This window comes from Sparassis crispa (genome assembly GCF_003851025.1).
Source record: "Sparassis crispa DNA, contig_000002F, whole genome shotgun sequence".
NCBI classification, from domain to species: domain Eukaryota; kingdom Fungi; phylum Basidiomycota; class Agaricomycetes; order Polyporales; family Sparassidaceae; genus Sparassis; species Sparassis crispa.
This window is the reverse complement of record NW_020939749.1, coordinates 2,645,214-2,667,965: the sequence shown is the minus strand read 5'-3', so window position 1 is coordinate 2,667,965 and position 22,752 is coordinate 2,645,214. Positions and strand designations below refer to the sequence as shown.

Genomic DNA, 22,752 nt, shown 5'->3' with positions numbered 1-22,752 from the left:
CTGAAACAATGCGGAAGACTTCTTATGTTGTCGCCTTTTTCGCCGTCATTGGGACCTTGGTCCTGGTAAGTCTTTTGCGGATTTACTGGATCCTTCCTGACCGTCCGACATTTCGAAGAACGTCATTTCTATCCAACGGCCCGACTGGTTCGCACGGCGCGCATCATTGACCCATGAGCCTCTTTGACGCTGCGTTGCAGGCTGGTGGTTAACAACCCCGAGGTCCTCCGTTCCAAGACCACTGTGCGATACGGACTGACCCAGCGCTGCGAGCGGCAAGTGATCATTATACCCGGCCTTCCAGATGGCAGCAAGCTTGCGTACACCGACTACAAATGTCGTCCATTCCCCAACCGCGTCACCGACCGCTGCGAGAAGGAGGAGAAGGCCTTCTGCATGACATGGAGTACCGCTAGTTACCTGAGCGTGCTCGGCGCCGGCTTTGCAGTTGTTTCATGCCTTGCCATACTCTTCGGCGTGAGCACTCATTCAAGGAGGCGAAGAATTTGGAGAGCTGTAGCAGGGTTGACTGCGTTGCATGGTAAGTCCGAATGCTCGACTCCTCGTCGACAAATTTGAGTTCAACCATTGCTGTGATAGTTGCCTTCCAGATTGCAGCCTTCAGTGTTGTCACGTACCTCTACAGCAATTCTCGCTTCCCCACGTTTGAACGAGCTAGGCCCGGTATGTGTGATTGTAACAGGGGTTCAATTTGACGTAGATTGACTCGGATGCAGGGCCTGCCTACATCCTCAACATCCTCTCGTGGATATTCGGCATTATCGTTACTATCGGAATCCTCACAACTGGTATCTCAGCGAGCAAGGGCCACAGATGGGCTGCCGGCAACAGAGCGTACCAGCCTATCCAAGGATGAAGCCCTGCATTTACCTTTCTTGACGTCCAATGCCTTCTACCAATATCTCTACAATTTATGCATTATCCGATGTTCGTTTCCATGGCCTGTTTGTTGTCATATGTGTACTATACATTACCGATTGTGCTATGTAGTGTCGTAGTGTTGTCCACGTTCACAAGAGAAGAGTCACTAGGACGCTGGGATACTACTCCAAAATTTCCAATAGATCACCGCTAAATCAGTAGTCCGCTTCTGGGTAGTCGACTTGGTCGTAGAGCCTCAGAATTTCGTTCCAATCACGCTTTCTCCTCCTACGGAGAGAGAAATATTTTGCACTTCCCGCCCATCGGCCTCTTACCCTCCCCTTCTCCCTGCCCCCACTCTTAGCGAAATGCTGCTCGGGATCCCGAGGCAGCCCGAGGGTGTCGACGGCCAGGTCCATCACGCGTGCATGGAGGCCTTCGCGGACAGCATGCGCCTCGTGCAGACGTGTCTGGCCGACGATGAGCAGGCGCACCAGCGTCACGAATGCACGGAAGGCGGATATGGCGTCTTCCATCCACCGCAGCGACATCCACATGCAAGCAGGTACCGCTGCCGCCGTGACGAACGCGATGGGGAACGTGAGCAGCATTGCGCCGACCCAGACGCATAGCCCAGAGATGAACCCGTAGGTCAGCTTGTACTGCGCGATCTCGTCCCAGGTGTCCCAAATGGGCCCTGTCCGCTTGAATTCGGAGACGCCGATGAAAGTGGTGATGAGTACGGGTAGCCACAGCAAGAGACCTGGGATGGAGATCGAAAGGAGGAAAACGGACCACCAGAGCCGCACGGCGAGGCGATAGATAATAATTCTCCGAGGAAGAGGTCTGCGTATCCGGTCGTCCTTAATGCCCCAGCGAACGAGCTGGTCTTGATATTCCTTCACGGGGTCAGACCAATTAAGTAAAAGACGGGAAGTCGAAATACTACCTTCAGATCATTCCCTAACCCAATAATTTTACCGTCTTCAATAGCCACTTGCTCCGCCGAAACAGTTTCACCATCGCTGCTGCTAGATGCACGCGGAGCTTCGGCCAGTTTGAAAGCCTCCAGGAAAGTTCGTACTACGCGCACATAGTCACCTAAAGTCATCGTGGTGCCCAGCGGCGCGTACATCCCCGCAGCAAGCTTTGCATTGCGAATAAGTCCCCATGATGGCGCATCGAGAGTCCCAGAACTTATTTGCTGGTGCATCCGAGCGGTCAAGTCCCGAATCCTGTCGTAATTGACTGGACTCAGGAGTTCCGGATTATCCTGCAGGTGGGTCAGAGAAGTCCTAATCGCTGTCTCATTGCTTGATCTAACCTTCGGTCGGAACTTCATGGGCGAGTGGAATGTTACCAAGACATCTGAACGGAAATGCTGTCTATGCCTGCAATGATAATATGTTTGCCTCGAAGATGACGGTTGCATCTAAACCTCTTACATATACGTTATCGAGCAAGTGAGCACCGATAGTTCAAAGTCTGGGTTGTTGCGATTGCGTGATAGCACGTCCGACACAATACGAGCAACTGCACGTCGGAACGGTGAGCCTCAAGGCTGCAGCGTTAGTAACGGATAAAACGGTACAGACCTCCGGTCTTCAGAGGAGCAATGGTTGGGTGATATCTGCTCATACCTTCGGGAAAAAGGCAGACCGCATCACCATACTCTAGAGCCTGTTGACGAGTGGCGTTCACCGATATTATTAGTTAAATCACGGAAAAAAACTGCATACCTCGATCAATTTGAGCATGACCTGGGTGTTATCAACTTGTCCATTGGGAGAATCTTTGCGGCGTTTTATCGGAACAGTTCCAGCAGACTCTATGAGCCAGCTGGTGAATGTCTGTTTCCCGAACTGAGTGGACTTCGCTGTCAGTCGTAATAGATTGCGTCTCTAACGAAAGTAAATGGAATCCAAGGATGTCAAAGTCTATGCCGATGGAAAGCATACCCTGGTTGGTATAGCAGTGACAAGGAGGCTAGATGAGCAGGATAAGCTCAGCCGAGTAACGTGCACACATTGCTCACAGTGCATCCGTCAGCGAATTACTATGGTTCGCACAGACAATGCTAGGAATGATGCACGTGAGGTGAGAACATGATTTCAAAGGAAGCTACGGCACCATGGTTCACCTCTTGGAGGTATAAAGTGCGTGTTCTCGACCACTATGGTTCCATAGAAGATTTTGAGAACAAATTGGAACAAAAGTCTGTATAGATAGTCAGCAATCACTACCGCCGAACCCCCAGCGCAGAGACTTGTACTTGATGAGAAAGTACGACCAGGAAGTCGCAGAACCCTGAGGCATGGACTCGGGAGTGAGATCACGGTCACGGTGAGGGTGGCCCATCAGCAAAAGCGGGGAATATATATAATTGTATAGCTTCCATATATGGGCCGTGAAAATTCCCATGGGGGAGGGCCGGAATTTCTGACCCTGTATCTGAAATCCCATTTATGCATACCCCTTAATTGGCCCGGTCACGACGTTACTGAATTTTCTTGCAGCCTCACTCAAAAAGGCACGGGGGAAGAGACGATCTACCCCGCCAATACATCAGCCTTCACATCGCTCCTGGACTTGTCGCTGCACCATGTCCGACGCTCTCCAGCTGGACCTCTCCAAAATCAGGCCGCACACAACCTCCTCCCTCCCCCACCAGAAGGCTCCAGCCGTTCTCCTCCAGGCACTCGAGTCCACCTTCCGTGAACAGAACACCGAAGCCTCTCCTACAGCTTATTTCGCTGCTCTTTTGACCACTCTGGATGGCACCTTACAGACGGCACCAACATCCGGTCCACCCTTGGGCGATGGCGATGTTTTACCCGCTGTCTTATATCTGTTTGCTCTCGTCGCACCGCACGTTCCACCCCCAGTGATACGCTCCAACTTGACGACACTTATCTCTCTGACGTGTCCTCTTCTACCCATAATTTTGGGCCATGCACCGCCATTGCGATCGCAGCTGGGTCTGTATAATGCGATTTTGCGATCTCTCGAACGCCCACACCTCGAGACTCGGGGCCTTCGCCAGTCTTTCGTGTTCATCCTGCGCCTCTCACTGGACCCGCGACCCAAGGTGCGGAAACGCGCTGTTGAACTGGTCAAAGACGTACTTTCTGCTCCACCACCTCCCTTGCTGAGACATCCGTATGCGGAGCGTGCCGCAGACTGGGTTAGCTCCGCTTTGGCAGAGATCAATTCTGGAGGATTACATAAATTTAAAGGAAAGAAAGCAGAGAACGAAGGATCCGATACTGCGATTCACCTACTTGCCTTCTTACGTCCAGTATTGCCCACCCTTCCCCCGGCCGTGAGTGAAACTTGCATTCGTGTCGTTTATTTCCAAACCAACTGAATGTGTCAGTCACTCCCCCTTATAACAACGTCTCTTCTTACCTTGCCTCGGCTAGGAAACCCATACCTTTCTCATTCTGCGTATTCTATCCTTGCCGACCTGCTGGCCCTGGCGGTGGACGACCCCGCGAACAACATCCAGCAACAGCTTCACGAAGTTATCAAAGCTATGTTGTCCATTTCGTCCACTAAGGTAGATCCTACGTTTGCCCCCGCGTGGGCGGGCGTACTCGGCAATGCCATGCTTGCCTTCCATGCCGCGGACGCAGAAGCGTGCGCTGCAGAGGTAGGCAAGGTATGGAAAGCGCTTTGGCCTTTACTCGAAGAGACGGATACTTCCACCAGAAAGGCGGCGGCGCAGGCATTGGGCATGCTGGCGCAATGCTTCACCCACTCCTTCATCACTGCGACTATCGTAGAGAGGGGCCAGGACGAGCATAAATCCGTGATTGGAAGGATCATCTCTCAAGTGACGAAGGCCCTCGACTCGTTGACGTTTGCTCGCTCCATTCCAGAGTTGCTAACAGTGATATCGTGCCTCCTTGCTAATTTGCGGTACCGAGGTGACTCACGTGCGTCTCCAACCGCTGCAGAGTTGCTTCTTCTGCCTCTGGTTGCGTGTATCGGTGAACGAAGAATTCAGAAAAATTTTGAGCACAAAGAGGCTGCGGATGCGACGTTGGGCACGGCGATGTGCGTTCTCGGACCTGAAGTGCTGCTCCGGGCTCTTCCTCTCAATCTTGAGCCTGCGGATAGGTGGGCCAATCTATGCTCGCTAAGCACAGGGCCTAACGAGCTTCATTACTTACTAGGCTGGGTGGCCGCGAACCACGCGCTTTCTTGCTACCCTTGCTCTCCCAACCACATCCATCACCACTTGGGCATTTCGTGTCGTACTTCGTGCCCCTCACTGAGCGCATGTTTGATTTGCAGCAAAAGGCCGAGACGGAGGGCCGGCAATCTGAGGCCAAAGTATGGAGCGTGTTGGTAGAACAGATTTGGAACGGTCTTTCTGGGTACTGCTGGGGTACCGTAGACCTGCAGCAGGTGCGTTTTTTTTCGCCTTTTTCTGCTACCGAAATGGGATTGATCTTACGAATCAGGCTTTAACACACGAGTTCTCTCAGTTGCTCTCACAGCTGCTCTACAACCAGCCTGAACTGCGTCCCGCTGTCCTCAAAGCGCTCAAGGTCATGGTAGATTCGAACGTGGCTCTTGCATCAGGGGAGACGACCCGATTGCCCGAATCGGTATTAGGAGACGCAATCTCTACTGAGGCTGCGGCTCATAATGTCGCGTTCCTCCGCTCTCAAGCTGAGAGCTGGCTCGCGGTACTTTTCAACGTATTCAGCAGCGTGGGCAGGGAGAGCCAAGGCATGGTGGGAGATGTTGTCAGTGCATGGACTGCCATTGCTGGGGAGCAGGTCGGTGGATTTTCGGCTATTAATTATTAGAACGTGGCGTTGATGTCTTGTTACTTCGTAGGAGATCACGAAGGCTTACCACAAGCTCGTGGAGCTGTTCAAGCAGAACTTGAGCGAGTCGCAGCCCTCCCATGGAGCAAACAATGCTGGTAGCATCACTGCAGTGACTCAGGATCTCCTTTTACTCCTCCTGCCACATCTTTCGTCTGTTGACGCGACCGCTCTTTTCGATCTATGCCTTTCTGCTGAGGTTCTGGGAAACAGCGATAACGGCGTGCAGAAGCGGGGTTACAAGATCCTATCCAAGTTATCCGAGAATCGTAAAGTAGAGATTCGCGTGGATTTAGTCATAGAGCGGCTAGAGAAGAACCTTGACGGCTTAGCCGCAGCCGCGAAGAAGGTGACTATATGTTCGAAGTCGTTAATCCACAATATTGAAATGGGCGTTGCGCAGGACCGTTTTACTCTGTTGAGCCACTTGGTTCCTCTCATCTCTTCAGCACAGATGCATATCATTTTGTCGGTCATTCCTGAAGCCGTCTTGGGCACAAAAGAGCCCTCCGAGAAGGCAAGAAATGCTGCGTTCGCCTTGATTGTCGTCATGGGTCGAAAGATGTCAGAAGGGGGACTTGTGAGGCGAAACATTTTGGACGGTATGGACCAAGATGGTGCTGATGAAGGTGGAGAAAACCAATTCACTTCAGGTTCTCTGTGACACTGACACTGATCTCGCAGTCACCGCGAGTGTGGAAGAGTATATGACGATGGTTGCTGGTGGGTTGGCGGGTGCTAGTCCGCACATGATCAGCGCCACGGTCACTGCAATATCACGGCTGGTATTCGAGTTCAAGGGTACGATTCTGGAGAGCTCATAGTCACGCCTGTTACTCATCGTCATTTGGCAGATTCTATCTCTCCCCAGATGCACACTGAAATTTTTACAACGTTGCTTGTCTTCGTGTCATCAGCGAATCGAGAGATCGTGAAGTCTGTACTCGGATTTGTCAAGCTTGCGATTCATACCATGCCACTGGATTTGCTTCGTCCGCACTTGAAGGAGCTGGTACCTGCTCTGTTGCGATGGTCCCACGATCACAAGAACCATTTTAAAACGAAGGTTCGACATATATTCGAGCGAATGATTCGCAGGTTTGGTTTCGAGGAGGTGTATTCCTTCGCAGGGGAAGAAGAAGCGAGAAAGGTGCTTTTGAACATCAAGAAGCGCAAGGATAGGGCCAAGAGAAGGAAAGTTCGTGAAGATGAAGACGAGGATGAGGTACTAATTTTTGCGAATATTTCGGAGTTTCTTTCACCTGATGATTGCATAGGAACCAGCACCTAAACCTGTTACAGGTGATGCATTCGAAGATGTCTTGTACGGAAGCGAAAGCGAAATCGAAGACAGCGACGACGAATACGCTACTGCTCAGAACTCCCGGGGCGCTAAAAGTCACAATACTGGTACGCGACTACGCGTGGATGATGATGAACCAATGGATCTTCTCCAAGGCGCTGCGTCACGCGTCACCAGTATGTCTACTTGACAGTCATGCGCCTTAGTATGCTAATTTTTTGCAGAAGCCAGTTCTAGTAAACGTCGCAAGCCGGGCCAGGATGCGAGGCGCTATAAGACTGACGAGGGCACTGGCAGGATGGTCATTGATGAGGAAGACGGCTCAGATGAGGATGATGCGAATGCCGCTGCGGACGATGCGTATCGCGAGAGTTTGACATCTGCAGACGGCTTTACACGTGGGCCCAACGGGCGTGTAAAATTCAATAAGGACAACAAGAAACGGAGACGCGGGAACGAGGACGCGGGAAACGAGGATGTCGAGATGGGTGATGGCGAGTCGCGTGTTGCAACCAAGAAGAACAAGAGGAGAACAGACACGAAGCTCGGGCACGAGTTCAAGGCAAAAGTAGGAGTGACAGATAATATGTTGATATGCGATTGTCTGACAGGATCTGCAGAAAGCTGGCGGTGACGTCACGAAAAATGGTGTAGAGCCGTATGCCTACCTGCCACTTGCGCAGGCGGCGAAGAAGCGTAATCGTGGTTCGCGGGTTGGGATTGCTGGCAAACGATGATGTCGTACGCAATTGAAGTCAGAGTTCTTGTTGCTTCTCCATCTACTGAGTGTCTTGACGTTACTACTTCGCCTTGTTCCCTGCTGCTGTTATCGGGAGGTGTATAATATATTGCCTATTGACTCTTTGGCAAGTCAGTGCAGGACAAACGCTTCTCGGACAATGTTTGGGCTCGCTTCGATAAACCCTGGCTAAGAGCCGCGCAAGTGTGGATTCCATTGGACCTGCTGTCATCCAGTTTGCTTCGTTCCGAGTCATTTCGCTAGAAATGTCATGAAAGCACTGGTCTGATTGTTTAATGGTGTGTTTCTGTCACGCCAACATCAACAGCTCATTTTGACACACCACTCGGGTCCAGACAGACAGTGACGCTAGTGTCTAGGCATGGCCCTGTGGCCCGAAGGGTCTCTCCTAGCTCTTCTTCAACCAGACACGAGTAGGTATCTGTGCTTCCCACTTTATGTTCGATCACCCTTCACTTGATGTCGCCAATGAGGTTCAGGGTGGCAATATGGTTTGTTGTGTCGTCCCGCCCATATTTGAGTCGCAACATTTCTGACTGCTAGCACCAGCGGAGGCGGCATAGGTGGTCTGTCACTAGCTGTGGCTCTGTCGAAATACCCAGATATCCAAGTTGACGTCTACGAGGCTGCGGGACGCTTCAGAGAGATCGGCGCGGGCGTCATGATATGGTCCAGGACTTGGAGAATCCTTGAGCTCCTTGGAATGACCTCCGACTTTTCCAAGATAGCACATGCGCCCCCGGACGGATCCCTCGGTACGCAATCCGTGCTACTGTTACATCGCATTCATACACGCGGCTCTCCGCACGTCCGTAGGAATTGGCTTTGATTATCGCAAGTCAGATCAGCCCGAAGAAGGATCACGTTTCCACCTGTTTGCGCTTCCCTGTGAGTTAGAATCTCCTTCGAGGCGCACGTGCTCTGATTCGATTAGTAGATGGCTGCATACGTTTCCACAGGGCACATTTCCTTGATGCTCTCGTGGATCGCCTGCCGAATGGCGTTGCTCACTTTGGCAAACGTTTGCGTTCCTATTCTCACGGAAGCTCCCAAGACTCCGTCGTCCTCCATTTCGCAGATGATTCTTCTGCGGAGTGTGACCTGTTGGTGGGTTGCGACGGTATCAAGTCCGTGGTCCGTCAGAAAGTGCTCGAAGAAATATCGTTACCGCCCCATTTCGCAGCTGTTGGCTTGAATGAGCCAGTATGGACAGGAACAATTGCCTACAGAGGTCTTATCCCAGTTGATCGTCTAGTTCAGAAAGATGGGTCGGGACATAGAACCGTTGAGACTCCGATGATGGTGCGGGAAATGTGCTCCCTGCGACTCTAAGCTACTAATCTGTCAGTTTGACAGTATTGCGGTAAAAACAAGGCATGTTTGGCTCTACGCGATATTCGAGGCATATTAATGTCGTTTCGCAGCATGTGGTAAGCTATTCCATCACTGGAGGAAGCATAGTCAACGTTGTCGCAATGAAATCCGAGCCGGAAAACGAAGGTTCTGTATATCACAGTCCTTGGGTGGCTGATTGCACACAGGAAGAGCTGCTGAACTGCTATACTGATTGGGAACCTGAAGTCCTAGAACTTCTAAGAGTTTGTATTTAAATGGCAATGATTTTCTGTCACACCTGGGTGCTGACATGATACGCGACGATGGATTCTGTAGTGTGTTGAGAAGCCTACGCGGTGGGCAATTCATCAGTTACGCCCATTACCTGCATATGTTACGGAGAAAGTCGCTCTACTTGGAGATGCTGTACGTAGTTGGTTTATTTCCCTCACGATATTGTGGTTGAATCAATGTCCTCTCCTCGTCAGGCGCATGCTATGGCACCTCACCAAGGTGCTGGAGCTGGTCAGGCCGTAGAAGTAGGTCAGGTGTGCTCTTCTCGTCGAAATACTAAATGGTGCTATAGGATGCCTATGTTCTTGCCGAACTGCTTGGTCATCAATCTACAACATTGTCTACGCTTCCCTTCACACTTAAAGCTTACCAGCACGTCCGTCTTCCCCTGGCCAACCGTGTGCTCACTAGTTCAAGCGAGTCTGGACGGATGTACGAATTCTGGGGAACATTCGGCGATGACCTTCAGCGAGTGGGTCGGATGATTGAGCGACAATGGGACTGGTTGACTGAAACCACGCCTGAGGGAGAGGCACAAAGAGCAGTCGTCTGGATGGAAGAAGCTATTAAAGCCAAGTCCCTTTCGCGCAAATGATACTGGGATAAAATATACTTTATTCTACCTTACTGTTTCCTCTACGGTATGCGAGTCACGAGGAACTGAGGTTCCGCGAACAGTGCCAATTAATGCCTCAGGAAAACACATCTCGCTGTAAGTGTACGCACGGACTTAGTATGACTACTACTGTACTATAGGCTAATTGTCTTATTCCATCTATGAGTTCCTTTCAACATGCAAATCGCCTCCTTTTCCCATTAGGACGAAAGCCAGTGCAAACTAGCTCAGCTGCCAGATGAATAATAAGTATTGGATCATGACCCTGTGCTAGTGCGTGACACGATGCGCACGTGACATTGTGACTGCGCACGCGAGTCAATGGCACGATGTGCTGCTGCTCCTCCTGCCCCCTTCTGACCTCAAATCGCTCCGTTTCGGCCTCAAAAAGTGAGAATAAGACTCAGATAAACCCTATCTCCCTGGCAGGGAATCGAACCCTGCTTTCGCGCGCTACCGGATTCAGCATTACTGACAGGCGCGTGTACTAACCAATATACTACCAGGGATTGGCTTTTAGGCTCAACTTTCATGCTATCACTCAATTGTGATCTCTTATATATATATATCACAGGAAAGGTCAAACTGTCTCTTCCCTGCAAGACGGAACTGCTTAGTTGTCTCCCGGATTTTTGTCCAAATCACACTGACTTTCGTAGAATTTCTCTCACACCAATAAAGATGCAGATGCAAATTATGTTACAGAACGCGATACATCCAAGACTACTGCTGTTTAAGCTTCTCAACCAGCTCCGGAACAGCTTCATACAGGTCCGCGACAAGCCCAGCGTCCGCGACCTGGAAAATGGGCGCATCCGGGTCCTACGGGACAGGTCAGAACAGCAAAACATAGACGAAGACAGCAATAATCAAACTTTGTTGATGGCGACAATGAGCTTGGAATCCTTCATTCCAGCAAGGTGCTGGATGGCACCGGAAATGCCAAGGGCAATATACAGCTCGGGCGCGACGACTTTGCCGGTTTGACCCACTTGCAGGGAATTGTCAGCGTAACCAGCGTCAACGGCAGCGCGTGAGGCGCCGATAGCGGCACCCAGGACGTCTGCCAGGGGCTCCAGGGTCGCCTTAAATGTTTCTGCATTTTTTAGGGCACGACCACCGGATACAATACGGCCGGCGACGGCGAGGTCAGGACGATCTGACTTGGTGAGATCGGTCCTGATGTGCTGTGTAGGAGCATCCGCAAGCTCAACGGGATCCAATGCCTCCACTTGCACCTGGGAACCATCCTCTGATGGCGCAGCGGAAAAGGCAGTCGATCTGACGGTGAAAATTTTCACACCGATAGATGACGGTGCACGAACGGTGGCTATTGCGTTACCAGCGTAGATGGGCCGCGTGAAGGTAGTCGCATTGGAGGAACCGTCATGCTCGAGCGAAGTGATGTCTGATATTGCCGGCACATCGAGTTTAGCAGCAACGCGGGGTAGCAGGGATTTTGCAGACGAAGAGTGTGCGGAGACAACATGCGTGAACGGCGTGCCGTCCGACAGAAGTCGCTCGAATAGAGGAGACACGATCTCCGGGACTTGCGAAGAGTACGCGGGAGAAGTGGAGTGAAGCAGCTTGGTCAACCCCTTCAACCTGCACTGGTATTAGTCTTCCTCTGGTATTCGCAAGGCATGCAGTTCAAACTTTACTTCTTCGCCTTCTCGACGACGTCCGGGACCTGATCCGGACCACCGATGACAATCCCTGTCACCTCTCCTCCCAATCGCCTCGCGGCAGTGATAGCGGACAGAGAACCAGAATCAAGGGCCCCCTCACGATGTTCCAAAAACACGAGCGCGTGAGGTCCTGGTGATGTTGCGTACGGTCTCAGTAGGATTCTGTGAGGAATAACGCAACGTGCTCGTAACATGATGGCCCACTGAGCGTAAACGAGCCACAATAACGTTCGCAGTGACCGTTGGAAGGATGAAATGGCGAACTTGACCAACTTGAATGACTTGTGTGGTTCCCGGTTACAACGGATTCCGGTCCCCAGATCACGTGCTTGACACCGATCATGGCAAGTACTCGCCGCTGGCAAGCGGTCGCAGGACCCCGGATTATAGGTGAACAACCCTGATCCGGCGAGCCCAAAAATGTCTAAGCGCCGAAACCCGAAAATCGACCTTTGTGTCTGGATGAAATCAGGGTGAAGTGCCAATTTCCCCCCAAATCTTGTCTGGATGGCGGCATCAGGCTCCTGAAAGCGCCATTTTGGCGCTCGCCGAGGGCTCTATGGGGCCAAAATGTCTGCACCAGCACCAGGCTTTTCAAAAAATTTCTTCCAAACTGTCTGGATTATATCAGGGTTGTGCGTGGATTTCGCCCAAAATTTGTCCGGATGGCACTCAGGGTTCCCCACCTATAATCCGGGGTCCTGCGGTCGCGCTCACCAGTCGCTCACCGTCCAAGTTTCCAAGTTTTCTACCCGACGCACCCTAACACGATCCTGGACGGCAGTCAGACAGTCTTATCGGCGTGGACACCGCCTCCTGTTGGTTCGTCGCTTCGGATCCGATCTACCATAGCCCAGAGTCAGTGGCGCCGTGATGATGGCAACTGTCAATAACTGCCACTGCGGGTTGATGGCCTGGCGCGTGAGCCTGGCATAGGTTTCTGCCGAGTTTCATGGTGGGGTTATTGGAATCGCTTCAAGAACTACTCGGTACCCTTCGTTCATTCCTTTGCGTCCTACTGCCATCGATTCGATGTTCCAGTGTTTGCTGTTGCTCTTGTCGGCACTTTCCCTCGTCCATGCTCAGAACACTGGCAGTTCTCAGACATTCTACCCTGCTGCTGTCCCTTTAGCCGTTCGCTCCCCATATTTCAGCGCCTGGTTGCCAACCCTGAACACTTCACTCCCAGTATCGAATACATGGCCGTCCTTCTGGGCCTTGAATAACCCTGTACGGAACATTTATGCTATCTGTCTGATGCTGCCGCGTCCTGATGAACGTAAAGAGTCCAGTACTGGGTTGGGCTGGTCATATTAGAATCGACAGCCAGACATACAAATGGCTTGGAAATGCAAACGAGCCCTTCAATGTCTCTAATCTCACTAGCACACAGGTTACACCCACTCGCACAGTCTTCTCGCTACAAGCAGGTCCGATGGATTTGACCGTCACTTTCCTTAGTCCGATAGAGGTATGTCGTACCACGTTATTTTTTCCCGGAAGATTACAGAGAGGTCTTAGCCCTCAGATTTGGTGCGGCAGTCGATGCCCTTCTCTTATGTTGCGCTAGACGCAACATCGAACGATGGAAAGCCCCATAATGTTCAGGTGTATTCGGATATCAGTGGAGGTTGGCGGTGTTATCAGCGGTTTCCATCGCTAGCTGACAGAGCATTACAGAGTGGCTGTCAGCAAATCGTACCCAAGTTATGACTTGGAATACCACTCATGGAGCTAATGCTATATACCATACATTATCTCTTCAGTCGCCTTCTCCTATGACAGAAGATTCCGGGCAAGCTGAAGATGGCACTGCAGTTTACGCCATGTCGACTGTTGGTGACCTAATTATTATCGCAGCGAAATGAGGCTTATCCAACTACAGAGTCTAAACCCGACATTCCAAGTCAATGAAGATACAACCTGCCGTGGACAATTTGCGCAATCCGGTAGTCTTACCAACGAAGGAGAGGGTTCAAATGTTCACGATATTTCTACGTAAGTGTATCAGCTGGTGAATGCGTCATCGCTACTTAGTTCATTACCACGCGTCTCACATGTAGTCCATGGTTTCCTGTCTTCGCTCTTTCTGCGGATCTTGGAACTATCAATTCGACATCATCTCCTGTGGTTTGGGCTATAGGCTTTGTCCGCGATCCCTCCATCGAATACACGAACTCCACAGGCGAGACTGAGCTCCGAAGTCCGTACTACCGGACACAGTATGATGGCATCGATGAAGTGGTCAGCAAGTCCTGCTCAACTCGTGGAACAGTAGTACTGATGACTTGACAGATCGAGGCATTTCTATCTGACTTCTCTAACGCACAAACGAGATCTGTCACGTTGGACGAGAAGATTCTTCAAGATGCATCCGCTATATCTGCAGACTATGGCGATCTCGTCTCTCTGGCTGCTCGCCAGACATTCGGGGGTATCGACATCACTGTTTCTAACGGGACGGACGGACAGTGGAATACCACGGATGTTAAGATATTTATGAAGGACATAGGGACGAGCGGGTAACAATCTTTCGTATCTGTGCAGCATAAAGTCCGATCTAACCAGGCAAACCTGACAGACGAATTTCTCCAGTTGAAGTGCTCTATGCTGCGTTCCCTACCTTCCTGTATCTCAATGCTTCGTACGGAAAGCCGCTTCTTTCTCCTCTGCTCGAGTTCCAAGATTCTCCGCGTTACACGTTATCTTACGCTGCTCAAGACCTTGGTAAGGTTGACCATGGGCGTACTCGAAGAGTGATTAACCACGATTACGATGCAGGCACGTCCTACCCTGTCGCACAAGGTGATACTAGTCCCAACCAGCAGGGAGTAGAACGTTCGTATCAGAACATCCCTTGTACGATCGTTCACTGACATTTGCTCTAGAGTCAGGAAATATGTTGATCATGGCTCTGGCGCATGCAAGAGCCACTGGAGATGGATCGTTACTTGGCGAACATGTACGTATATCCGGTGTCTACTGATTTGAGTAGTTGACGTCGCATCTTCAGTATGGTTTGTTCAAGCAATGGGGCAATTATCTTGTCAACAACTCAAAGACACCCATAAATCAGTGCGTTTCTTTCTCGGTGTATCTTCTCGTTCATTGACAATTCTGGATCCGTGCAGGATCTCTGCGGATGATCAAGAGGCTGCGAACATGACCAACCTGGCTATCAAGGGAATCATCGCTATCCAAGCCATGTCGGAGATTAGTCGGGCTGTTGGAGAAAATGCTGATGCGCAGAACTTTGCAGTGCGTTCCCTTCGTCTTGTTGCGATAAATACTTCAGCGTTTACTCTTAGAATAACGCGGCCGCGTATGCGGCTACTTGGCAATCATTGGCGGAGTCTGCTTCTCAAAACCATTTGTTGTTCAGCTACGGAGAAGCTAATTCTTGGGCGCTGATGTACAACTTGTATGCGGACCTTCTATTGGGCACTCGCCTTGTCAGCGAGACGGTAGGTTACCATCACTTAAACTGTGAAGTATCCCACTGACATCTCAGGACTAGGTATACGATCAACAGGCCGCTTATTACGAGGCGTTGTCCCAATCCAATCGTGAGCTTCATTCTCTACGCACGTTTGCCCACGTTGACGCGCATTTGCAGCGTATACATTCGGGCTACCGATCGACAGCGACGCTGCAACGAAAGGTAATTCCGGTAGGTTCTCCGAAGCACACCACACCCGTTGCTTTACTGACAGTCCAAAATAGCATGGCTGTTGTTCACAGCTGCCACGTGTCAGAACACATCTGTGCGCGATAGCCTGGTGGCGATGGCCTGGAAACACGCTGCGTTCAATCAGACTGCAGCAGTGTTTCCCACTACTTATCTAGTGGATACAGGGGCGGGAACTAGAGGTATGGCTAGGTAAGTGATTCTACTCAGTGGCTATTTCGGACGTTGACATGAAATCATCAGCCCCGGACAGGGCGCCGTATTCGCACCATTGGCTCTCAAGTGGGTCTTCACAGGAACGTGTTGTATCGCTAGCTGACTTGTATCCAGTATCGCCAATGTTACTATTGTAGTTCCCCAGGCAACGGGCTCGAGTTCCACCACGAAGCACACTATCAACGTGGGAGCCATCGTTGGTGGTGGTGTTGTCGGTGGCATTTGCGGTTTGGCCCTCGTCGCATTGGTGGCCTTCCTGTATCGGCGGAGAGCTCAACGTTTGAAACTGGGAGGCTTTGAGGGAGAAAACGTTGTTATCTATGATCCCACTCAAGAACCGCTCGTACACCAAGTGACGCCGTTCGCCCCTGCTTCCCGGCCGCTACCGAGTCTGCCGGTGGACTCTCCGACGGTCTACTCATCAAAGGCGAGAGAGCATTTGGAAGCAGGCCTTATGGCTGGACCATCTCCAGCTTCTTCATATACTTCCACTTCTCAGGCACCCTCCAGCAGGGAGCCACCAACCACATTTGGCAGCGACACACAACCTGCCACTGTGTCTAGTCCTATAGTATCTCCGTCAGACGTACGCGACCTGCGCGCAGAAGTAGAGATCCTGCGGAGGGTCATGCAGGACATACACGCCGAAAGATTGGAACCACCTCCCGGCTACGTCGGGTGAATACGATTCCAGTACCATTACGTCGCCTAACTTCGAGAGTATGGTCGGGCTTTCTGCGGGCCCTGCGCTTTTCTTCGGTGGTTTCAGAGCAGTATATAAGGCGAGTCCTACTTGTACGGTCAAGCTATAATACAGTATGTGGGTTCTATGTATCGTATCACCGCGTGTATTTCCCCAAGTCAATTCTCAAAAAGAACGGCGGTCTGACGGACATCTACTGTGCGATGAAAATCAGAATCCAGGCTTTCGCTAGCCTTATGCACCGCCCTTCCGAGATTCGTGTCCAGTATTATGTTATGTATTGGCCTTAAGAACAATGGGGTCAGACTGAGATTGTTGCCATCCGGTAAAATGTCTTCATTTCGGCGCTTGGTGAATACTTCATTCTAAGCTATCACGTGAAAGCGGATCGGCTTGCGCTGCGTTGCAGTCTCCATTTGGTCTTCATCTCCTCTCGACCTTCACTCTCAACCTATCCACTGCTTTCATTTAGAAAATGTCTCTGCAAGGCCTCATCTCTGGTTCCGAATGCGCAGTGCCATTCAATCCGTTATCTCAGGTTTTGAAGCATGCGGAAGGTGACCGTAGCCTGCAACAAGTGCGTTTACATTACATATTACACTGCAACTGCAAATTCAAGTCTCTGCAGGACAGGATTGCCGGGCCCTCTTCCTCCAAGGTGCGTATATCGTGTAAGGTTGCAAGGATCTATCCCGACTATCCCCCTTGTAGCTTCATCATCTTCCGAGCACGTCGTCCGCCCTTGGAGCCGAGCGTGACTTAGCACTGGCACGACAGTTCTTTGATCCACGTACTCAGACGCCAAACCCTGGCGCGTCCTTCAATGCTCAAGTCAATTTCACTCCTTCACAGGTTACCCGCATGGACCAGGAGATTGCCAAGGGTTGGAGTGATGTGAATTCTATACAGAACGTTATGTTTCGTCAAGAGATTGGCAAGCCGACGACGTCTGGTTGGGCGAGCGAGTTCAGCTCGACTTCTCGGGTATCTCCTGGCCCTCAGCAGGAGCAGAGCATTTCTCAGAGACCTGACAGTATGGAACAAAGCTTTTGTACTTATCACCGGAGGCTAACTATCTGTGTAGTACACCAACGACCATTTATGGACTCCAATATGTATGGAGGGTCGATGTCTTTTGGAATGTACAACCCGAATATGCCCTTTCTGCAGAGCAATGACAACGGTAAAGGGAAAGGCCGGGAATTTGACCTCGAAGCAGCTTTCGCTCAACTTGACGCGTCATTTGCGACGGCCCAAACAGAAGGCGCTAGAATAGTCGAAGTCGATGATGTCGTATCTGAGCCATCTGAGAGCACACTACCCCAAGATCTGCAGGAAACAGATAATACCTCAGTAAAGCACAATACTGATTTCAATAGGTGCGTCTCGTTCATCCACCACCAAAATCAAATATTTGGAGCCTTATGCTCAACTTACTATGCCAGTGTATGGGATGAATTGCAGAAGTCGAGAACCCCTCCTGCGCATGAAGACATCGCAAAGTGGGAAGCCGAGTTCAATCAACTAATGTCCAGCCATCGTGAAGACGGCGACTATGACTACGGAGAGTTCATGCAAAATGCATTTCATGACGGTCTTGTCGACGAGTTTGGTAACCGTCTAGGCCAGGATGCGGACACGATTAAGTTCGACGACAAGGGATTGCCAATATTGGAACCATACGTGTTCGGTGTGTAATTTAGCTTCACATAGGCCAGACGGGCAACGTATGAACTAAACCTACAAATCCGTGCGTACAGAGCCCAATAACAAGTATCTAGATCCGTCTATCGCACCACGTTCTCCGTTGCGGGAAGCCAAAGCTCTCCTTGAGCAGAATGGCTCATTATCGGAAGTGGCGTTACTCTTAGAAGCCGCGATACAACAGGGCGAACTGGGTACGGGCGGTTATGAAGCTTGGATACTCCTTGGAGAGACGAGAAGCATGGACGAGCGCGAGGAAGCTGCGATGCGCGCATTGACAGAAGGGGTCAGGAGGGCAGAGCAAGCAGGTGCCTCCGGCGAGGGCGTGATGGTGAGTTTAACTTAATGTCAATGTTTCTTAACTTACGTCGTGTACGACAGCCGTTGGCTATTGCGTTTACTAACGAGGGAATGGAAAGAGCATCCCATACTATGCTTCTTCGGTGGCTCCAAGCTCGGTTCCCTTCCTACGAAATACCCCAGGACGCTTGGGACTCGCTGTCCCAATCAACCTGGCACTCACACGAGCGCGCCAAGGAAGTCTTCCTGGACATTGCGCGCGATCAATACAGTCAAGGGGAGATAGACCCAGACGTGCAGATGGGACTTGGGGTATTGTTCTACACAACCACCGATTATACTCGAGCGAAGGATTGTTTCGAGACCGCATTGACTGTCCGCCCGAAGGTGATCCGACACTTACACGTAACGGAGAAGGCTACTGATCCTCTTCGTGTCTAGGATTATCTCCTTTGGAACCGAATGGGCTCTTCGCTCTCTAATGGCAATGAACCGGAGAAAGCCCTAGGCGCCTATAGGGAGGCCCTTCAGCTCCGGCCCACTTATACGCGGGCTATTTACAATGTCGGAGTAGCATGTGCGTGGCCGTACGCTCCGTCTCGGTCCGCATTCAGGAGCTCACCCGATCTTCAACTTCGCAGGTGTAAACATAGGTGCACACACAGAGGCCGCCGAACATTTTTTGAGTGCGTTGGCCATGCAAGAGACGTCTGGAGGTACGAAGAGCGAGCACCTGTGGTTGACGCTTCGACGAACGTTTGTGTCCATGGTGAGCGATTTTCCCTCTTAAATGTAGCGCGTGTCTCCTGAGAGGGACCGCAAGGGACGACCTGATCTTGCCGACAAGGCGAATTCGTCGACAAACGTTGGGATTTTCCGGCAAGAGGGGTTTGATTTCTAGATAAGTCCCTGTGATGAGTTCGGTCGTACTTGGGTCGTGCGTCAGATCCAGAGTGTACGAGTAAATTTTACTCTGAAGTCCATTGCGTGATCACTATCGATGTGACGTGACACATGTCCCTTTGTGCGGAAGACCAGTCGGTCCGCATTGTATTCGTGTAGGTCATGTTACTGTAGCGTATTTTATCAAAAACGAAGTCCAGAACGGATGCAAAACTGAGAGTATCCCCCCTCTTTCGTTTGAACCGCTATGTCTACAGGAGACGTTGAGATGTTAGCCTGTCTTTCCTGCCGAATTTGGTTTTATACTAACCGCGTTCCTACTATAGCCACACGGTGCCAAAGGCCCCTACGGCGGGCAATGTCAAGCTCAATAAGATCTCCAGTACCTTGACCCAGGACAAGGTGCGTTCTCTCCATATTTGAATGAATCGATGGCTTATTTTTCGATCGTGCAGGCAAGGGGTGGTGCCCAGGCTATGTGTGAGAGCAATATCCTGTCCGATCTGAGGACAAGTAATAATTTTGGGTAGTATATGGCGCGGGTTTGACGGAGGAAGACATGAACAAACCTCAGGTGCGATGAATTGTTTCCCCCGAGTTTTCCTATTTTAACGCTCCTATGTGCAGATTGGCATCTCCCCGGTCTGGTGGGAAGGTGGGTTTGTCGCCGATCCGAACTCTGGCCATAACTGAGCGCAGTGCAGGCAATCCTTGCAACACCCATCTTGTGAGTTTTCTCGAACAAATATACAATTCTGGCCCTTATGTTTGCATTGGAAGCTTGATCTTGCCTTCAAGGTCAAGGAAGGATGCAAGCAAGAAGGTCTTGTCGGTTTGACGTTCAGTACCGTCGGCGTCAGGTATGCCACATTGGGTTGTTATATCATTAACTGACCTATAAGCCAGTGATGGAATCACTATGGGAACTGAGGGTGAGTATTGTAGACAGTGTCCATTCTGATTATCGACTGATCATTGCCCGCATGCATTAAGGGATGAAGTATTCGTATGTGGTCTGCGGAATTACCTCTACACTGCTCGTGCTTACACCATGGTAGCCTGCCGACCCGTGACTTGATCGCAGATTCCATTGAAGCAGTATGTGCGCTGTATTTTTAAAGGTGCTTCATGATTCTGATGGAAATATGAAGGTTACATTGGTAAATGGACCGCTATCTCCACGTTCAGGACCGAAGAATTCACCAAGTTGATTAGGCGCAATACTACGATGGTAATATTGCAATCCCTGGGTAGATATCTTCCATGTGATTGCCAGAGCCAGAGCCCAACAAACCTTCTCTAGATGCGACAAGAACATGCCAGGTTGTGTCATCGCTGCCGTACGCCACAACCGGCCTACCATCATCGTCTACGGAGGCACCATCCGGCCCGGTGTCCGGAACGTGGATTGTCCTGCGCTGGGCCATAAGAAGGGAGACAACATGAACATCGGTGATGCCTTTGAGTCTTTCGGTACATGGCGCCTGTATGACATTATATGATCGTCGGTTGTTGATTTGAGGCATCTAGGCGCCTACACTGTCGGCAAGATCAACGAGGAAGAGCGTTTCGATGTCGTCCGCCATTCCTGCCCTGGGCAGGGTGCTTGCGGTGGAATGTTCACGCGAGTAGCCCTGTTCATTTCCATAAGACTTCCTATACTGAAGCCTACCCTAGTGCCAATACCATGTCTAGCGCATTGGAGGTGTTGGGTCTGTCATTGCCCTACTCGTCCAGTATCCCCGCTGTGTACCCCGGTTGGTTTTCTTGTCCTTCGGTGTCGTACAGCATCATGATGCGAACGGCATTCAGAAAAGGCTCAGGAATGCTTCAAAGTTGCCAAGTACATGAAGAAGCTGCTTGAGCTGGATCTCAAGCCGAGGTAAGAAAACGCGCAAATTTAGAGCGTCCAATTTACTCACAGCCACCTTGACCATAGAGATATTCTGACTCGCCAATCTTTTCTGAACGCTATTACAATTGTGAATGTGCTGGGAGGTTCAACGAACTCGGTCAGTTTAATTGCCGCCGTGTTTAGCAGGAATGCTCACATCCGTCAATGCAGGTTCTCCACCTTCTGGCGATGGCAAGAGCTGCCGACATTCACCTTACCATTGATGACTTCCAGGATATTGCAGACAAGACACCGTATCTCGCTGACTTGAAGTACGTTCAGCTATTCTGAAACCGCATTCAGCATATTGAGCTCGGATATGATTGTAGGCCCTCTGGGAAGTATGTGATGGAGGACCTGCACAAAGTTGGCGGTATTCCTGCTCTGGTCAAGTACTTGTTGAAACACTCCGACCTCATCGATGGTACCCAATTGACCGTTACTGGAAAGACCCTGGCGGAGAACTTGGAAGATGTTCCTGAGCTTGACATTGATAACCAAGATGTCGTCAAGAAGCTCAGCAGCCCCATCAAACCAGTAAGTGCATCCGTTTACCCCTTCCGACCAGTACTGACCCGACCTCGCTCCTAGACGGGTCATCTCACTATCCTTCGCGGCAACCTTGCTCCAGGAACTGCGGTCGCAAAACTCACGGGCAAGGAAGGAACTCGTTTCGAGGTGCGCTCTCGAACAGTAGTTGATTCCTCGTCACCCTCTTACCATCCAGCGCTTTTCAGGGCGTCGCGCGATGCTTCGACAGGTGAGATAATTAACAGCACGCTAATTTGGTACTTCTGATATGCGTGCTATTTAGCCTCGACGGTTTCTACCCTGCCCTGGAAGCAGGAGAGATAAAGGAGGGTACGGTGGTCATCTTCAGATATATGGGCCCTAAGGGAGGACCTGGAATGCCAGAGGTTAGCGCACAATAGGTCTCAGATTGTGCGCAGTCTAACATTACCTTATTCACAGATGCTGGGTAAAAAAAAAATTCCTCACCGTATCGAAGCATTGAGCTAAGGCAGTGTAACAGGTCCCACGGGCGCACTGATTGGAGCAGGCTTAGGCGGTAAGACTGCTCTAATCACCGACGGTCGCTTCTCCGGTGCTTCTCGAGGGTTCATCATTGGTACGCCATAGTCCATGAATATGCAGGTGGGTGTGATTGACTGCACATCCCTACCAGGTCACGTCGTACCCGAAGCCCATCTTGGAGGCCCCATTGCCCTCGTGAAGGACGGCGACAAGATTGTTATCGAGTCTTCCACCAGGACGATCAACTGGCTTGTCAGCGAAGAGGAGCAGGCCAAACGTAGAGCTGAGTGGGAGGCAGCGGGCCCGCGCGACTTCCGCTTCAAGCGGGGTATTCTGTACCGCTACGCGCGGGACGTCGCAGTGAGTCTCCTCGTCTTATCCGGGTTGCACAGTCACAGCTTATTGACTTCACAATTCAGCCCGCCAACGTAGGTGCGTATTGCGACTGATGTACAAGTACACTGCTATTAGCGTGCAGATTGGGATGGAGTCGGTCATTTGTCTCCATTGTATAATCATCTGTAGGGTGGTATATAGAAGCAGAAGAAATCGCATGTGTGTTACAACCGCAGTCATTCATTCTAAATTGT

The 22,752-nt window shown here is 50.9% G+C and overlaps 8 protein-coding genes and 1 non-coding gene across 9 annotated transcripts; 6 read left to right on the top strand and 3 right to left on the bottom strand.

Annotated features, from left to right (window-relative positions):
• Positions 1 to 8: 8 nt before the first annotated feature.
• SCP_0309020 (hypothetical protein) lies at positions 9 to 877 on the top strand (the record flags this gene model as incomplete). The annotated part of the gene is made up of 5 exons (XM_027756287.1): positions 9 to 65; positions 119 to 147; positions 201 to 541; positions 601 to 684; positions 738 to 877. 5 exons carry the CDS (start codon positions 9 to 11, stop codon positions 875 to 877), a joined length of 651 nt encoding a protein of 216 aa, XP_027612088.1.
• A 220-nt stretch (positions 878 to 1,097) lies between these two features.
• SCP_0309010 (hypothetical protein) lies at positions 1,098 to 3,198 on the bottom strand (the record flags this gene model as incomplete). Its single annotated transcript, XM_027756286.1, has 10 exons — positions 1,098 to 1,781; positions 1,832 to 2,155; positions 2,207 to 2,273; positions 2,328 to 2,415; positions 2,478 to 2,562; positions 2,622 to 2,783; positions 2,841 to 2,868; positions 2,918 to 2,959; positions 3,013 to 3,099; positions 3,155 to 3,198. 10 exons carry the CDS (start codon positions 3,196 to 3,198, stop codon positions 1,098 to 1,100), a joined length of 1,611 nt encoding a protein of 536 aa, XP_027612087.1.
• Positions 3,199 to 3,484: 286 nt separating this feature from the next.
• SCP_0309000 (hypothetical protein) lies at positions 3,485 to 7,763 on the top strand (the record flags this gene model as incomplete). Its single annotated transcript, XM_027756285.1, has 11 exons — positions 3,485 to 4,204; positions 4,259 to 5,004; positions 5,061 to 5,295; positions 5,352 to 5,672; positions 5,734 to 6,072; positions 6,127 to 6,352; positions 6,408 to 6,524; positions 6,578 to 6,948; positions 7,001 to 7,202; positions 7,251 to 7,594; positions 7,647 to 7,763. The coding sequence occupies 11 exons, from the start codon at positions 3,485 to 3,487 to the stop codon at positions 7,761 to 7,763; spliced, it is 3,738 nt and encodes a 1,245-aa protein (XP_027612086.1).
• Positions 7,764 to 8,254: 491 nt separating this feature from the next.
• Positions 8,255 to 10,010, top strand: SCP_0308990 (6-methylsalicylic acid decarboxylase atA; the record flags this gene model as incomplete). Its single annotated transcript, XM_027756284.1, has 9 exons — positions 8,255 to 8,277; positions 8,336 to 8,541; positions 8,603 to 8,674; positions 8,724 to 9,088; positions 9,143 to 9,160; positions 9,211 to 9,384; positions 9,458 to 9,547; positions 9,610 to 9,660; positions 9,708 to 10,010. 9 exons carry the CDS (start codon positions 8,255 to 8,257, stop codon positions 10,008 to 10,010), a joined length of 1,302 nt encoding a protein of 433 aa, XP_027612085.1.
• A 439-nt stretch (positions 10,011 to 10,449) lies between these two features.
• On the bottom strand, positions 10,450 to 10,540 carry SCP_t0308980. Its single transcript is given in 2 exon segments — positions 10,450 to 10,484; positions 10,504 to 10,540. It is a non-coding gene; the product is annotated as a tRNA-Asp (tRNA).
• Positions 10,541 to 10,754: 214 nt separating this feature from the next.
• Positions 10,755 to 11,913, bottom strand: SCP_0308970 (Probable electron transfer flavoprotein subunit alpha; the record flags this gene model as incomplete). Its single annotated transcript, XM_027756283.1, has 3 exons — positions 10,755 to 10,853; positions 10,907 to 11,636; positions 11,693 to 11,913. The coding sequence occupies 3 exons, from the start codon at positions 11,911 to 11,913 to the stop codon at positions 10,755 to 10,757; spliced, it is 1,050 nt and encodes a 349-aa protein (XP_027612084.1).
• Positions 11,914 to 12,751: 838 nt separating this feature from the next.
• On the top strand, positions 12,752 to 16,305 carry SCP_0308960 (Glutaminase A; the record flags this gene model as incomplete). Its single annotated transcript, XM_027756282.1, has 18 exons — positions 12,752 to 12,949; positions 13,005 to 13,190; positions 13,241 to 13,349; positions 13,400 to 13,554; positions 13,605 to 13,717; positions 13,783 to 13,963; positions 14,015 to 14,241; positions 14,301 to 14,446; positions 14,501 to 14,557; positions 14,608 to 14,681; positions 14,733 to 14,794; positions 14,851 to 14,977; positions 15,028 to 15,183; positions 15,237 to 15,285; positions 15,336 to 15,389; positions 15,443 to 15,599; positions 15,651 to 15,689; positions 15,738 to 16,305. 18 exons carry the CDS (start codon positions 12,752 to 12,754, stop codon positions 16,303 to 16,305), a joined length of 2,658 nt encoding a protein of 885 aa, XP_027612083.1.
• Positions 16,306 to 16,801: 496 nt separating this feature from the next.
• On the top strand, positions 16,802 to 19,231 carry SCP_0308950 (Peroxisomal targeting signal receptor; the record flags this gene model as incomplete). The annotated part of the gene is made up of 10 exons (XM_027756281.1): positions 16,802 to 16,903; positions 16,955 to 16,984; positions 17,038 to 17,359; positions 17,411 to 17,705; positions 17,772 to 18,016; positions 18,087 to 18,361; positions 18,412 to 18,717; positions 18,772 to 18,907; positions 18,972 to 19,099; positions 19,154 to 19,231. The coding sequence occupies 10 exons, from the start codon at positions 16,802 to 16,804 to the stop codon at positions 19,229 to 19,231; spliced, it is 1,917 nt and encodes a 638-aa protein (XP_027612082.1).
• A 249-nt stretch (positions 19,232 to 19,480) lies between these two features.
• On the top strand, positions 19,481 to 22,611 carry SCP_0308940 (Putative dihydroxy-acid dehydratase; the record flags this gene model as incomplete). The annotated part of the gene is made up of 26 exons (XM_027756280.1): positions 19,481 to 19,503; positions 19,560 to 19,635; positions 19,689 to 19,713; positions 19,764 to 19,807; positions 19,861 to 19,888; positions 19,938 to 19,960; positions 20,014 to 20,093; positions 20,140 to 20,165; positions 20,227 to 20,239; positions 20,292 to 20,331; positions 20,385 to 20,393; positions 20,449 to 20,483; positions 20,537 to 20,706; positions 20,764 to 20,857; positions 20,911 to 20,990; positions 21,046 to 21,115; positions 21,173 to 21,245; positions 21,299 to 21,399; positions 21,457 to 21,664; positions 21,719 to 21,805; positions 21,865 to 21,887; positions 21,942 to 22,044; positions 22,100 to 22,106; positions 22,161 to 22,256; positions 22,314 to 22,522; positions 22,582 to 22,611. 26 exons carry the CDS (start codon positions 19,481 to 19,483, stop codon positions 22,609 to 22,611), a joined length of 1,773 nt encoding a protein of 590 aa, XP_027612081.1.
• Between the last annotated feature and the right edge of the window lie 141 nt (positions 22,612 to 22,752).